The sequence below is a fragment of the Eleginops maclovinus genome, chromosome 2 (assembly GCF_036324505.1).
Source record: "Eleginops maclovinus isolate JMC-PN-2008 ecotype Puerto Natales chromosome 2, JC_Emac_rtc_rv5, whole genome shotgun sequence".
Classification (NCBI taxonomy): domain Eukaryota; kingdom Metazoa; phylum Chordata; class Actinopteri; order Perciformes; family Eleginopidae; genus Eleginops; species Eleginops maclovinus.
The window spans coordinates 1,584,884-1,601,603 of record NC_086350.1 but is presented as its reverse complement, the minus strand read 5'-3'; the positions used below and the strand labels follow the sequence as shown (position 1 = coordinate 1,601,603).

The following is a 16,720-nucleotide window of genomic DNA, read 5'->3' as shown; positions in this document are numbered from 1 at the left end:
GCCTTGAGAGAAAAATGTCTGTTATTTCTGCAGAAAAACTCTTGGTTATGTTATCTAGATAAGATAAATGATACAGGAGGACTTATCAAGTCACATATTAGTCTATAATAGCAGCTGAATTCTCGTCTTTCTCCTTCACATCTGTGTCTGGATCCTTTCAGACTCTCCTCTTAGCTTCAGATATGTCTCAAGGACACGTTTCAAAATCAAGGAGAGCTGTCCCGTCCCATGCAGGTTCAAGACGCTCTCTGTGCTCTTCCCTCAGATTAAGGAGTGTGCAGCGGAGCAGCTGGGTAAAGGTTTCCTGGTGTCCTGTCTGGTGGATCACCGCGGCAACATCAGCGACTACCAGTGCAACCAGTACATCACCAAAATGACCACCATCGTGTTCAGCGACTACCGGCTCATCTGCGGCTTCATGGATAAATGTCGGGAGGACATCAACGCTCTGCACTGCGGCAGCATCAGCACCGGGGAGAAGGTGAGGGGCTGGAGAGATACAGATCTAACTGGGAATAGTGGTATGATTTCTGAAGTAGAAAGCTAACTTTAGGCAATAACCATCTACACCACGGTCACATGACTTCACGTCTCCACCGCTAAGATAAAGGCGGCTAATGTTGGGCTATAAAGGAACTACACCACGGTCACATGACTTCACGTCTCCACCGCTAAGCTAAAGGAGGCTAATGTTGGGCTATAAAGGAACTACAGCACGGTCACATGACTTCACGTCTCCACCGCTAAGATAAAGGCGGCTAATGTTGGGCTATAGAGGAACTACAGCACGGTCACATGACTTCACGTCTCCACCGCTAAGCTAAAGGAGGCTAATGTTGGGCTATAAAGGAACTACAGCACGGTCACATGACTTCACGTCTCCACCGCTAAGCTAAAGGAGGCTAATGTTGGGCTATAAAGGAACTACAGCACGGTCACATGACTTCACGTCTCCACCGCTAAGCTAAAGGAGGCTAATGTTGGGCTATAAAGGAACTACAGCACGGTCACATGACTTCATCGATATAAAATAAATATCTTAAGTAAATGTTGGTTATCTTTAACGAGTTTCTTTCTGGTTAACTTGAAAAATGTTTCAAGATGTGCTTCATCATGTGGTTAACATGTGTTGAAACATGTTGGGGAAGTCAGAGAATAAGAAGCTGAGTCACCTGACCCCTCACTGATACACTGCAGAAAACGGGGGCAAAAGAAGTACTAGTTTAACAGTATATAGTTAAATATTTAAGTATCAATCCATACCAAAAATGAAATACAAATGAAATCCAGTGTGCGGCAATTTTTCTGTTAGCAGAGCGAGTCCATCTCCTGCTGCTCAGAGAAACTGCACCTCGTAAGCCTGTTAGACATGTGCTTATTATGGGATATCACAACTAAAACTGGGAGCAAATGATTTATTTGTCAGCAGGCGCAGAGTCTGGTTCTTTATCAGGGATTTGTCACAGCGGCTCTTTGCAGCGAGCCGGAGATTACTCTGACCAATGTTTACTCGGACTCTCATCTCGTAACACACTCTGAAAAAATGATTCATGGAGGGACGAGACATCGCTCTCATGTGGGATAAGTGTTGCTATTAACTGTCATTCTGCAGACTGGGAACATTTCGGCTAACTGTTTAAGTAGTTTTTTCTAGAAAAATATAAGATGAGGCGCTAACGTCACTTGAGGTCTAAATTAAGCCCCGCCCACTTTCTGGTGAAACTCCTGCATCAGAGCGAAGCGGGAAATAATAGTGCCTTCACGTCTTAAAGCTGCTGAGTCATATATCGCTCCTCCAACAACTAATAGATCCAGAGCTCCGGTTCCTTTACTTCCTCTCCAGAAAAAAGGAGAGTAAAGAAAGGATCAGAAATCTCAGTCTCAGTGTCAGCTTGCTGCCTGCCACTCGTCCCCCACAGACCCACCAGACATCCATCCCCTATTTACTCTCCTGTAAGCTGTCTCTGCCGTCTGACCAGACACCTGACCCCATCTCATATCTCTGGACTCAGTAAACCCTTTCTGACCATCAGAGAGATTGTTCTCTGGCATCACTTTAAGATTTTACGGGGGAATCTGTACGGTGGTATCTGCTCTCTTTTAAATCCGTCTGTAAAGCCTCTCTATAAAGATTCCCAGTGTTGCTACGGTAAATAACCTTGATCCTGCTTTCTAACTGTGCCGGGCTGGGTCCTTGAATCTGATGTTTAGTGTGAAATAAGTTCAAATCCACAATGCTGAAATGCTGAAAATGCAGGTGATGACAGATCCTTGAGTTAATGTTTGATTATCCTCCCTGCACTATCCAGGCCGAATCTTTCCTGTGCCATAAAAACACCACGAGGAACCCCTTCCTGGGTTCAGCAGTAGTGCAGATGGGCAGTTGAGGCAGTTGCTCCTGTTTTACAAGTGATATTAAACCATAAACTGAGGTTAAATTCCTCTGAACATCGCTGTGGCAGTGAACCATTCACCACTTCATCTCAGCGTTAACGTGCTGGTGGAAAAAACACCAACTGAAAATCTGCTCTCAAAATATTTTCAGTTATTTAAAGGAGGCGTTAATCTGCTACTTGTAGTGTTATATTATGGTTTTAGTGAGTGTAAATGGTCTGCGGAGGGCTTAAGTCCCTGTGTTCAGAGGGAGTGTCTCTCCCACACACTCCCCTTGCCTGAAACGCCTTTTTTAAAACTACTTTGTTTACTTCTGGAACATAATGACATCACTAAGTAACACTCGCGCTCATATTGGCCTGCGCTCCAACACATTGTATGGGATAGGCTAAGGGGCGGGACATCTCTAAGCGGTTTTAAAAAATAACAGTAAATCTCTAAACAGGACTAAAAGAGTGCAACCAGTCGCAGATAACCCCGGATAAAAGGTGCTTTTATCCCCCACTCAGGAAGGCTGCCCCCCCCCCGTTTTAATTAGTGTTCATTGGATTAAAAACAAGTGATTTATTTGTATTTATCGAGCTAAAACCAGTCAATTATTATGGTTTTACCAGAATTGGATTGAAAAAAGGGGTCCTTAATAATAAGACATTTATTTTGTGAGCGCTCTTACAGATACTCAAAGTCACTTCACAGAGATAACTAAAAACACAGCAAATAAATAAAGTCAAAGTCATAATAGTGATGAACCAAAAGCCGTGACGCTGTGACCGTTCCCCTCCCTCAGGACGTCCACTCTCAGGGCGAGGTGATCGCCTGTCTGGAGAAAGGCTTGGTCCGGGAGGCCGAGGAGCAGCCGGGGGCGCACCCCATCAAGGAAGATTGCAAGAAGTCCATCATGAGGGTCGCCGAGCTCAGCTCCGACGACTTCCACCTCGACCGGTACCTCTACTTCTCCTGCCGGGAGGACCGCGAGCGCTTCTGTGAAAACGTGAGGATCTACCCGACGACAGGAAATGTGTTCTATAGAGTTACGGGTGACCTAAAGGCATCCGGTTTTAGAGTTGTATTTCTTTAAAGCAAAAGCTGATGAAGAAGAAAGTGCTGTTGGCATCCTTACTGTTTTAGATGACATTATTTTTCAGCTTCAGGTTTTAAAACCTCCTTAAAATGTTGTAAAATCCCATTTTTATAAGTTACTTCCTTTTTAAAGTAACCAGAACCATCAGACGTGCATCCTTTAGTGTTTTTATTTATTCCATCAATGGCTGATTACTTCAACTATTTGCATCCATTCTTTTCTGATTAACTTTATTTATATGTATCTATCTTTTCAGACGCTGGCGGGAGAGGGACGGGTTTACAAATGTCTCTTTAATCACAAGTTTGAGGAGGCGATGTCCGAGAGGGTGAGAGCTGTTTGTTGTTGAGTAACGCTCGAAAAAGTGACTGATAACGTAGAGCTGAGTTTCCTATTGTCACAGGGAAACACGTTAATCATTAAACAAATGATAAACTTTCTGTGGGAATAATGGAAAAATGGAAAATGACGGCACTATTATTTTAATATTAGCATACAGGTATTTTATTTAGTTAAACATTAAGATTATCCTGTCAGTCAGACTTAACTTCACTTGGACACACTTGGAATTTAATGAACCTTTTCAACCGCTGTAAAATAAATACCTGAGACCCACCGTTTTAAAAATGAACCTGACATTTACTAACCATTAAAAGGTGTCCCATAGTATATTGTGCAAGAGTTCCACACACTGTTCTTGATCCTCCTCCTCCGTGTGTCCTCAGTGCCGCGAGGCTCTCACCACCCGGCAGAAGCTGATCGCTCAGGACTACAAGGTGAGCTACTCGCTGGCCAAAGCCTGCAAGTCGGACCTGAGGAAGTACCGCTGCAGCGCCGACAGCAACGTGCCGAGAGCCCGAGAAGCCCGGCTGTCCTACCTGCTGCTCTGCCTGGAGTCCGCCGTGCACAGAGGTCAGAAACACCGGAGGTGGAGTAATGATAGAGGGGCCAAAACATGACCTCATGTGGGGATTCATTAAAGCGTGCTTATTTTCATCTCCATCACCCAGGGCGTGTGGTCAGCGGCGAGTGTCAGGGCGAGATGATGGATTACCGGCGGATGCTGATGGAGGATTTCTCCCTGAGTCCGGAGATCGTGCTGCACTGCCGCACGGAGATCGAGGGCCACTGCTCCGGGCTGCACCGCAAGGGCCGGACCGCTGCACTGCCTGATGAGGGTCGGGCGGGGGGACATGGGGGCCATCGACCCCAACTGTCAGCGGGCGGTGAGTCGGCATTGATATTCTCTACATATGTGGGGGGAAAAAGTGTTGATAATTAATAATGATGAGCGTTAATTATGTCACCATCTGTGAAGTCTTCAGTCTCTGTTATTACACAGCTTAGTTGGATACTCGATTTTGATTGGTCAATTGGTTATTAAAACTCGATATCTGCATATAATTTACACTAACAATCAGTAGAAAGTGAAGATGAAACAAACGTTCATATTATATGTGTATTAGTGTATAAGCCCGACCCGATTTAAGTGCTACTGCCTTAGCTTCACAAATGCTACGTGCAGAAGAGAGAGACTTTTCATCTTGTTTGTTTAGCAAAGCTGCCGTCGAACCAGGAGAGTTTCAATCTGCGAGGAATCAGTATTTTATCATTCTGCTGAATCACTTCTGGTTTTTTCCCAAGCTGAGACAAGTTCTACTTTCAGAAGTAAATAATCAGGATCTGTTTCTTAAAGAACTCTCGGTTCATAATCTCCTCCTTTTTATGTCTTTTTGTGAAGATTGAAATGGCTGGAAGTCCGGGTGTTTTAGTCCTTTAGTCAAAGAAAATATGTATTCTTTCAATAGTCAATGACGTTCAAGGCTTTTAGATGATTTCCACCGTCTTTGAAACTCTTGGAAATGCGTGAAAATTAAGGCAAAAATGAAGGTCTGGAATGTTTCTAAATACATCAATCTGGGAAATTCAAAAATGCTTCTGTAAAGCATGACTGTCCCCAAGCCTTGTTTTTGTCTTTGCTAAATTTGACTTCAGTAAGTTAAGTAGAAGTTCGTTTAGTTAGGGAAACTTCAATTTGTACTCTCTCACAAAGACCAGCGCCTCCCGGGGTTTCCAGCTTGTGTTGTTGTTGTTGTTTTCTATGTTAATGCTGCTGTTGTTTACCTTCCTCAGCTCCAGACCCTGATCCAGGAAGCCGACCCCGGAGCTGACTACCGTATCGACCGGGCTCTGAACGAGGCCTGCGAGTCGGTCATCCAGACGGCCTGCAAACACATCCGCAGCGGAGACCCCATGTGAGGGTCACTCAATACTGCCCATAGTACTACTGATACTACTACTACTACTACTACTACTACTACTACTACTACTACTACTACTACTAATACTACTACTACTACTACTACTACTACTACTACTACTGCTGATACTAATACTATTGGTAAATCTACAGAAAATACACAGAGATTTCTCTTTGGGAACAAAGATTTAGAGTTTCAGCCAGACAGATGCATGATTGCAGCTCCTCTGAAGGACCACATGTTTCAGGGGGGTGAAGCTGTGTCCGGCAGTGGTCCCTCTCCTCTGAAGGACCACATGTTTCAGGGGGGTGTAGCTGTGTCCAGCAGTGGTCCAGCTCCTCTGAAGGACCACATGTTTCAGGGGGGTGAAGCTGTGTCCAGCAGTGGTCCAGCTCCTCTGAAGGACCACATGTTTCAGGGGGGTGAAGCTGTGTCCGGCAGTGGTCCAGCTCCTCTGAAGGACCACATGTTTCAGGGGGGTGAAGCTGTGTCCGGCAGTGGTCCAGCTCCTCTGAAGGACCACATGTTTCAGGGGGGTGCAGCTGTGTCCGGCAGTGGTCCAGCTCCTCTGAAGGACCACATGTTTCAGGGGGGTGAAGCTGTGTCCGGCAGTGGTCCAGCTCCTCTGAAGGACCACATGTTTCAGGGGGGTGCAGCTGTGTCTGGCAGTGGTCCCAATAAAGATTTTAAATGTGCACTCTGTGTGTTTGCAGGATCCTCTCGTGTCTGATGGAGCATCTGTACACGGAGAAGATGGTGGAGGACTGTGAGCACAGACTGCTGGAGCTGCAGTACTTCATCGCCAGAGACTGGAAGTAAGTCCTCCTCCTCCTCCATCACAGGATAAAAACAACTGCAGCTTTTTCCTTCCTGATGTTTGCTTTCCAAAACAAACGCACTGTTTTTATGACTGATGTTTGATATTTCCTCCCAGGTTGGACCCCATCCTGTACAGGAAGTGTCAGGGCGACGCGGCCCGGCTCTGTCACACGCACGGCTGGAACGAGACGAGCGAGATGATGCCACCCGGCGCCATCTTCTCCTGCCTCTACCGCCACGCCTACCGCTCCGTGGAGCAGGGCCGCCGGGTGAGTCTCCATCCAGCTCACTTCATGCTCCTCTGCAGTGGCGTTCAGATTGTTCTTTCTGAGGGGTTTCACACACCTGGTGAAAGTTTGAACGGGTTTCGCGCTGCAGATTTTTTATTTTGCTGCTCTCCGCGTCTTCACTGTCCACTGAAAACCACACATTTCCAAACATAGGTGTGTACAATATGCAGGGCTTTGGGAAAAGTCTCCCTGAAATGCAACATACAGGGTTTGTACGAAAGGTTGGAACCCGTTATTTTAAACGTAGTGCTTCCTAAGATTAGCTAAATGTTTGAATTTGATAAAATAATGATCATTTTTTAATATAATCTGGTGTTTCGTCACGTACATTTTTTAACACACTTTTCTTATGTTTGAAAGGAAACCATACGATTGTCATGGTCCTGGTTGTCTCCTAGCTTCTCAAATCAGACCAGTTATAGCTAAATATTTAATAATCATGATCAAAACAAACATTGACTGCTGTGGTCGTGAAGAATTATTCAGTTTTTTAGGTTCTCCCTCTCCTGTAGTGTGTGTTGTAGGTTTTAGTGCATGTGAAGGGTCTGCAGGGGCTAGAATCCCAGTGGGTTTCTCTCCTACCTGAAACGACTCCATTGGACTCCTTTGTTTACCTCCTGATCATTATTATGGAACACTTGCGCTCCTATTGGCTATCGATCGGCTAAGGGGGCGGGTCAGCTCTAAGTTGTTAACCAATCACAACAGAGCCAGCCAGAAGCGTGCCACAACTTTAGAAAAATTCACATTTTAATGTCAGTCTGCAAAAGGAGATAAGAAGTCTGCGTAAATATCCAGGAACTTTTCTGATCTTGGTCACTAACCGGAGAATGTTCTCGTAGCTCGTCAGGGGGAAGGCTGAAGCAGAGAGCAAAGGTTTTACTGTGAGTACGTCGACTGCTGCAGAACCCATGATGGTGATGATGATGATGATGATGGTGATGGTGATGGTTAAATCAAATGTAATCAAACTGGACGCTCCTGTCCCGATGACTGCGGGTCTGTAATCGTTGTGTCATCTCGGTGCATGTGGGAGTAATGGTGTCAAAGAGCTGCTGAACTGGGACGTGATAATCAACGCAAATCCAATTAAATGACATTTCTGATTAAATGAAGTGTGTTTTATTGATCCTCCACTCAAATGGGGTTTCGTTAAAGAAAAGAGTATTTTAAAATCTGTAGAAACGCCAGCGAAGTCTTGGATCTGTCGTCCATGTTCTGTTCAGTATCATCTTTTCTAAAATAAAGGAAAGACTTCTGTGTTCAGACACCAGCTTCAAAACAATCACATTTTAAGACACAAACTTAACACAAAATTCAATTCAATGAATGCGTCCGTCCTGTCTCTATTAAGTTGTGTAGCAGCTGCTTTTCTGAAGAGGAATTCAAATGAAAGATTAAAAAATATTAATTCAAGAATAAAATCAAATATTTAGAAATTAAAGTGAAAAATGTCAATAAAAAAACTGAATAAAATAAAGATATTTATACAAACATAAGAAGGTAAATGGAGAATGTGTAATTTATAGTCAAATTAAAGACTAAATAAAATAAAGATGAATAAACTGGGGGCGGTGGTGGCAAAGTCCATAGGGGCTTGGCCTGGGAACTGGAAGGTCACCAGTTCAAGTCCCCGAAAGACCAAGTGCCACCGTGGTGTCCCCGAGCAAGACACTGGTTACCTACACTGCTCCCCGGGCGCCGTACATAATGGCAGCCCACTGCTCCTAACACTAGGATGGGTCAAATGCAGAGACCGCATTTCGTTGTCCTAGTACTTGTACTCTGTGCAATGATAATAAACTTGAATCTTCAATCTAAACATTTATGTTTAAGTAAATATGTTCTATATAAAGTAAAACACAAATTCATATAAACATAAGAAGTGAAAGTAAGACGTCAAAACAAATTTAAACATAAAATGTCAGAAATTGCAAAATAAAATCAAGATTTCTTCCAATAAAATGAAACTAAAATGGTGCTCTTAGTAAATGTAATAATCTAAAGGAGTTTGTGGGGTTGTGTTCTTTCTGTAAATGTGGAAAACAATTAAAGACGATGGGAAAAATAAACTCATAACCCCCCCCCCCCCCCCCACTGCAGCTCTCCAGGGACTGTAAGGTGGAGGTGCAGCGGATCCTCCACCAGAGGGCGCTGGACGTGAAGCTGGACCCGGAGCTGCAGCGCCGTTGCATGACGGACCTGGGGAAGTGGTGCAGCGAGAAGACGGAGCCGGGCCAGGAGCTGGAGTGTCTGCAGGACCACCTGGAGGACCTGGTGTTGGACTGCAGGGACGTGGTGGGGAACCTGACGGAGCTCGAGTCTGAGGTAACGCCTGTAGCTCTTACCCACAATGCAACACTCTGCAGCCAAGGATGCATGAAGAAGAGACTCCGTGTTCTCTGTAGTTGTTTAAGGCTGTAGAAATGTTATGAAGTTATGAAATAATTATTCAGAAATAAGAATAACTGAGATTTAGCGTTTTCCCTCTTTACATCCTTAATTTCACTGCTGATGAAGTTGTGTTTTTCTATATATTTCTTCATATTTGAGATTTAAATAAAGCATGTTAAGAAAAAGGCTACTTCTCAGAAACTACAAGGAGCTAAATTGGGAATATGTTTTGATAGTCATGAGTTAGTAATTAAAGAAGGACCGTTCATAGAGACACTAAGTATTTTTTTATAAATTGTGATTTTTTAAACATATTTTAGGAAAAGCGAGACGTCCCAGGTGGCTATAGACGTTTGAGTTGGTCAGAAATCTACTGATAAGGTCTTTGGGAGTCTTCTATAAAATAGTGTGAGAGGAGTTCTTGTGTTACTAACGTTGTTGTGTTCTCAGGATATCCAGATCGAGGCGCTGCTGATGCAAGCGTGTGAACCCGTGATCCAGACGTACTGCCACGTGAGTCTGCACGAGAACATGTTGGCTTTAGTGGATAAACTTCATCTCAAACGCATCAGAAGAAGAGATCTGTCGCTCTGATGTAGATTTCTTGTGTGTGCATCACTCCGAGGTTGCAGGAGGATGCGTGTTGTTTTTAAACGTGATGATCGGGTTTATGAAAGTCGTTTTGTCTCGGGTAGAAACGATTTGATTTGTGTCTGTCAGGAGGTGGCCGATAACCAGATCAACACGGGGGATCTGATGGAGTGTCTGGTGCAGAACAAACATCAGAAGGAGATGAACGAGAAGTGTTCGGTGGGGGTGACGCACTTCCAGCTGGTGAGCACATGCGTTCAAATGTATTAGCATGATGTTAAGTGTTCCAGAGTTTCTGTAGGGTGCATGTAGAGCTGGGAATAACGTTCATTTCTCCAATTCAACGTAACAATATGCACAGATTTCCCGCCCTGAAGGAGTCTGCAGCTTTTTTCACGACTAACCAGCTCTCCTGTCTGTGTGTCGCTCTACAGATTCAGATCAAAGACTTCCGTTTCTCGTACAAGTTCAAGACGGCCTGCAAGGAGGACGTCCTCAAGCTGTGTCCCAATATCAAGAAGAAGTAAGACAACCCGCAGCTTAAAAAAACACTCAAAACTCCGACCATTCTCTCAGGTTTTACACAAAAAACACGAGCTAAGAAATGTCGACTGGGAGCTTTCGGTTTCATCCCTCAGTTTTTATTCCGAAAGCCACTAAGTTCCCCTGGGAGAAGTATTGTGTGACTAAATGTCCTGAGCTCAGAGGGGGAGAATGGACTTCCAAGCTGACATTTCTCCAGGTGTTTTTGTAAACGTTGGTCGGTCAGTTCCCTTTCCTGAAACTCCTCCTGAGGTTTCAGACCGGCAACTGAATTATAATGTTAGCCGCCAACACACACTTTCCACCGGCCAGTCCAGAGAATACTGAGCAACGTTTGGAAATGTGTGATGGGAGAGTCTTTGAAAAAAGAAAGGAATCTGGGATGGTAAAAGCAGGAGACACTGCAGGTGAACGGGGTGGGAAATTGAACTCACAGATATCACCATGAAACGCCCCCACTTACTTTTTCTATTACAAGCTTTCTGCTTTGCTTCGTTTAAATATGCTAATGAGGCGTTATGTAGTGATGACTGTTGGTTAATTTAGGAGAAATCTACACACGTGGTGTAATAAAATCCCAAATGGGAATTTTTAGTTTTCTTCCACTAGTCTATTAAAGCAAAACCAAAAGAATTATCCAGCAGTTTAAAGTATAGATTACATCACACAAAATGAAGAAAGACTACAAACAGGTGCAAATACAGTAAGCATTGTAAAGCTAAACAAAACAAACAATTAAAATGATATAATGTACAAAATATATGCAAAGTGTCCCAAAATGTAAAGAACAGCGCATTCAAGTAATTATAGATTTATTCAGTAGTGGTTCACAGACAAAGCTCTGCCCTGTGTGTTATTTACAGGTTTATATTCAGTAAAATACATAAAATAAGAGTTAAAAAACCTACATTTCAAAAGAAAGATAATTATAATGACATTAAAGTATTTATTTAAAAGATATTTGGGGAGAAAATGTGTTCATTTTGCTGATAATCACAGCTGATCTGAGTCTCTTATCCTCAGTAAAGTGTTGTTGTGTAACCTGGTGTGTGTGTGTGTGTCCCCCCCCCCCCCCCCAGGGTGGACGTGGTGATCTGCCTCAGCACCACGGTGAGGAACGACACGCTGCAGGATGCCAAGGAACAGCGGGTTTCCATCAAGTGCCGCAAACAGCTGCGGGTGGAGGAGGTGGAGATGGTGCGTTTACTGACAATCAGTCTCTCCGGTTTTACGTCTGTTTGTTTAGTTACCAAAATGCAGATTTCCCCCGTAAAATGTGATGCCAGGAAACAATATCTCTGTGGGTCAGAAAGGGTTTACTGAGTCCAGGGATATGGAGATGGGGTCAGATGTCTGGTCAGACGGCAGAGACAGCTTACGGAGAATAAATAGGGGATGGATGTCCAGGTGGGTCTGCGGGGGACGAGTGGCAGGCAGCAGGCTGACACTGAGACTGAGATTTCTGATCCTTTCTTTTTTCTGGAGAGGAAGGAAAGATACTGGAGCTCTGGATCTATTTGAGGTGCAATATATGAGTCGGCAGCTTTAAGACATGAAGACACTATTATTTCCCGCTTCGCTCTGATGCAGGATTTTCACCTGGAAGTGGGCGGGGCTTAATTTAGACAGGAAGTGACGTCAGTGCCTCATGCTGTATTTTTCTAGAAAGCCCCCTGAGAGGATGTGTGTGTGTCGGGTTGTCAGTGATCACAGAGTTTAATGTTTAGCTTCTTGTGAAGAGGACTTGACTCATTTGGTCAAGCGGTGGTTTTTACTTCCTCTCCTGCTTCAGATTTTAGAATGTCTTTATTTTTCTCTCTGCAGTCGGAGGATATCCGTCTGGAGCCGGAGCTGTACGACTCCTGTAAGCAGGACATCACCAGGCTGTGTCAGAACGTGGCCTTCGGAAACGCACAGGTAACCCTATAAAAATGTCTTCATGGTACCATTAATCTGATTTTAGAAACCCAGTGTAACCATTGCAACAACACAAAAACAGACAGATAAGTTTAAAGAATGTTTTTGAAAATACTTGTATTTATTCATTTTGTTGGACCTTCATTTATTGTTTATGGGATTCATTTTTAATTATTAGAATGTTTTTTTGTTTTTAGGGTTAATTTTGTTTGTTATTCCACATTCATTTCCCAGCTCTTTGTAATTCCATCTGTTGTACAATTGAGAAATAACAATCCTCCAAAATAACATTAAAACAAATGACGTGTAAAAAGAATTAAATATCAGAAGGAAAAAACTGATAATGTTGAAAGATTATTATTTTGGTGCAAATTGAACTTCATTGTGTCTTAAATCTGTGTAAATGTTTGTCGCTGGGACCTCTTCTGAGTTTATAATCAAATGTTCTGCAGCACATATTCTTCCACTGACTTGTGTAAGTGATCTGGAACGTGTCTCTGCAGGTCATCGAGTGTCTGAAGGAGAACAAGCGGCAGCTGACCCAGCGGTGTCACCAGAGGATCTTCAAGCTGCAGGAGGTGGAGATGGTGGATCCAGAACTGGACTACCAGCTGATGAGAGTCTGCAAGCACATGATCCGGGTAAACCTGCACCTTACTTTTAGCAAACATTAAGATACAATCTCCAGAGCAGAAAGCATCCTGCAGGAACATTAGCTCTGGATTAGCGTAGCATTTTTAAAGTGATTCAAACAGAAATGGGATTATATTTATGGAGTTCTTCTTGGTGAGTTGGTATTAAACTAGCTTTAGGGTTCTGTGTTTCTTCGTATTACTAACAGCTATTTGGTGTGTGTGTGTGTGTGTGGTGTGTGTGTGTCAGCGGTTCTGCACGGACTCGGAGGGGAAGAACACGCTCCAGTGTCTGAAACAAAACAAGAACAGCGAGCTGATGGATCCCAAATGCAAACAGATGATCACCAAGAGACAGATCACCCAGAACACAGGTACACACACACACACACACACACACACACACACACACACACACACACACACACACACACACACACACACACACACACTTGATTCATTTATGACATGTTGTATATCTAACAGTGTTGTTGTGCTGCTTGCAGACTACAGGCTGAACCCGGTTCTGAGGAAAGCGTGCAAAGCCGACATCCCAAAGTTCTGCCAGCCGATCCTGAACAAGGCGACGGCCGACAGCGAGCTGGAGGGGCAGGTCATCTCCTGCCTCAAGCTCAAGTACGCCGACCAGGTGAGACCCACATCCTCCCACCTGTGAACAGAACATCCCACACACTGTGACTCTGTAGATAACACCAAGGTTTCCTTCATCAGTCTTTACAATCGGAAGCATTACAAAGACTGTTGGCCTCCAGATAAAGACACGTGATTCTGAATAATTATTTTGATGATGAATATTAATGTGTGTGCCTCTTTGTGTGTGTGCAGCGTTTGTCTCCGGACTGCGAGGCTCAGATTCAGGTCATCCTGCAGGAGTCAGCGCTCGACTACAGGCTGGACCCTCAGCTGCAGATACACTGCACTGCAGAGGTACACACACACACACACACACACACACACACACACACACACACACCTCACATTCGCCACTAACACACATTCCGTTTTTAATTATTCCTTTATTTTGTTTTTGCGAAAGGTGGAGCATTTAAAGCGAGGTTTATTAATGTGCCTGTTCCTACACTAATGAAGGGATGAGTTATAAATCCTTATGATAATATCATTTAGTATGCTGTGTTTACACTCCGGGCTCTCCTTGAGTTTTCCACACGTGTTGCAATGAGGCTGAGTGGCCAGCAGGGGGCGTTATTGACGTGTTAATTCTGAGGGGTATTAAAAACACAGATCGACCCTGGTTACAGTGAGCATGTGGGGGGTCGGTGCCTTGCTCAGAGGCTTCTTCCCCCCAGCACATACAGCTGTTAATGTGTGTGTGTGTGTGTGTGTGTAGATTTCGCGGCTGTGTCCGGAGGAGGCAGCAGCTCAGGAGCAGACGGGGCAGGTGGAGGAGTGTCTGAAGGTCAACCTGCTGAAGATCAAACAGGACGGATGCAAGAAGGTAAACAAAAGTGCATGTGCAGGAAGATGATTAACCCTCCTTTGAGTCCTAACCCCCCCCCCCCCTCCCGTTCTTTAACCCTCCTTCTCGTCCTCTGTCGTCCTCTCTCTCTACTCTCTCTCCCCGTGTCATCCTCTCTCTGTCTCGTCCTCTCTCTCCGTCTCATCCACCCTCTCCGTCTCATCCTCTCTCTTCTTCTCGGCCTGCAGGAGGTGTTGAACATGCTGAAGGAGAGTAAGGCGGACATCTTCGTCGACCCCGTCCTCCACACCGCCTGCGCTCTGGACATCAAACATCAATGTGCGGCCATCCCACCGGGCCGAGGGCGCCGTGAGTCAACAACACAAACAAACAAACGCACCTCAGCTGAGAATCACACATATATATATTTATATATCACCGGAGTATAACCTTCCATGATCTGGACATTTTGCTGCTATTCAATAAGCTTTATCGCCATGACGGTAAGAAGGGTATTTTTGTAGATGCATCAAGAAAAATGAGGGTTATTAGGAAAAGGAACGAGGTAGAATGAATGAAATCAAGAAGAGCAGAACAGTTATTAACTGTGTGTGTGCATGAGACTGAAATGGAATGAACCATAAAGACACTAAAGATCCTCCATAGAAACATGAACCCCTTTGCACAGTTTTTACATGCTGTATATATTCAGATGTAAAAAGTCTTCAATCTCCAAACGGACCTCAAACAGAGCAACCTGAGATGATGGTTTTACCTTCTGTTTCCTCAGAGATGTCGTGCCTGATGGAGGCGCTGCAGGACAAACGAGTGCGTCTGCAGCCCGAGTGCAAGAAGAGACTCCAGGACCGCATCGACATGTGGAGCTACGCTGCCAAGGTTAGTCCCCCCGTCAGTGAAGACACTCTGAAGAACACAATTAAATCACTCTTTATTTTGAAATGGAGTTAACACCCTGCATTACATCACTTTTAAATGGGCTTTTATTTTGAAAATCAGTTAAGAAGCTGCATAAATTCACTTTGAAATTTGCTTTTGTTTTGATAATTGATAAATAACCCGGATTTATTAGATAATTAAAGAAATAAAAACTGTCCTCACTCCCTGTCCTCACTCCCTGTCCTCACTCCCTGTCCTCACTCCCTGTCTTCACTTCCTGTCAGGTGGCCCCCGCAGAGGGTTTCTCAGACCTTGCCATGCAGGTGATGACGTCTCCGTCCAAGAACTACATCCTGACGGTGATCGGCGCCGGCGTGGCGCTGCTCTTCATGATGGGTTTGCTGTGCGGCCGGTTCACCAAACGCGTCACTCAGGAGCTGAAGGACAGGTAGACCCCGCCCCCTCGCCCCCACACCGGGGTCAGGACACGCCCACAGGAAAAACAACCAACCAACAACACCCATAAAATAAACCCCGCCCCCTTCATTTACATACCTCCTCTACATTTCATTTTCTACCATCGCTGGAATGACATTACCCACAATCCTGCAGACCAAAGTGGGCTTGATCAGCTTTGTAAGCCCCGCCCACTCATCGAGAGGCCACGCCTCCTTCTTGTTCTCTTCCTGACCTGCGTCACAGAGCTCCTGCAGTTTCACCTGATGCAGTATTACTACGCCTCCTCCTCCCTTTGCAGTGAGATGGGGGTGAGGGGAGGGAGGTTTGGGGTCGGGGGTCGTAAGGATTTCGGGGCTCAGAGGTCAAAATATGGGGGCGCAGGAGGTGAATGACATCATATTAATAAGTGTAAATGTGTAGAAAGTGGGATGGGAAATGCTCATGTATAGGGCAGTTAAATGACTCCAGTATTTTAATGATTAAAGTGTGTGTGTGTGTGTGTGTGTGTGTGTGTGTGTGTGTGTGAGAGAGAGTGAGAGAGTGAAACTGTCTTTCCACCATATTGTTTGTCCTGCTTAAGGGTTTTTGGGGGTTTGTTTTGCTCTGGATATATCTTTTTTTTGGATGTGTGTTAGATTTTATCGCCATGGGACTGCCAGGCGGGTGGTGCCAACCAGCCCTCCACCAAGCCACAGATACGATTTTTAAAAAAGGAGTGTGGAGGAGGGGGACATGAAACAAACACTCCTAGCCGACATCGCTCAAAACGTTGTGGATATTTCCTCTTTTTTTTCCCTGAAACCTGGCAACCTGCAGCTTCCCAGCCAAACCTGTGCCACAAACGCACCACGAAATTGGGGATGCTTGTTTCGCTCGCCTTCTGGAAGCTGATTTTTACGTCCGAAGTCATTTCAGTTCGATCCCCGGTTGAGCAGACGATGGGATTTATGTTTTTTTTTTTCCTCAGAGCGTTGGCTGTTGATTTCGTGCTGGTTGGTACAGAG

The 16,720-nt window shown here is 44.7% G+C and overlaps 1 protein-coding gene across 1 annotated transcript in view; it reads left to right on the top strand.

The window, feature by feature from the left end:
- The window catches only part of glg1a (golgi glycoprotein 1a), a 25,736-nt gene extending 9,016 nt beyond the window's left edge, over nt 1-16,720 (top strand). Inside the window, 24 exon segments of the mRNA XM_063907982.1 lie at nt 266-481; nt 3,182-3,385; nt 3,732-3,803; nt 4,201-4,387; nt 4,486-4,634; nt 4,636-4,701; nt 5,609-5,730; nt 6,450-6,551; nt 6,671-6,824; nt 7,688-7,729; nt 8,949-9,173; nt 9,690-9,752; nt 9,960-10,073; nt 10,265-10,353; nt 11,453-11,570; nt 12,198-12,290; nt 12,794-12,931; nt 13,173-13,296; nt 13,429-13,571; nt 13,769-13,870; nt 14,292-14,399; nt 14,609-14,729; nt 15,151-15,257; nt 15,542-16,720. Of these exon segments, the coding sequence (XP_063764052.1) occupies nt 266-481; nt 3,182-3,385; nt 3,732-3,803; nt 4,201-4,387; nt 4,486-4,634; nt 4,636-4,701; nt 5,609-5,730; nt 6,450-6,551; nt 6,671-6,824; nt 7,688-7,729; nt 8,949-9,173; nt 9,690-9,752; nt 9,960-10,073; nt 10,265-10,353; nt 11,453-11,570; nt 12,198-12,290; nt 12,794-12,931; nt 13,173-13,296; nt 13,429-13,571; nt 13,769-13,870; nt 14,292-14,399; nt 14,609-14,729; nt 15,151-15,257; nt 15,542-15,709 (3,027 nt within the window). The 3' untranslated portion in view covers nt 15,710-16,720.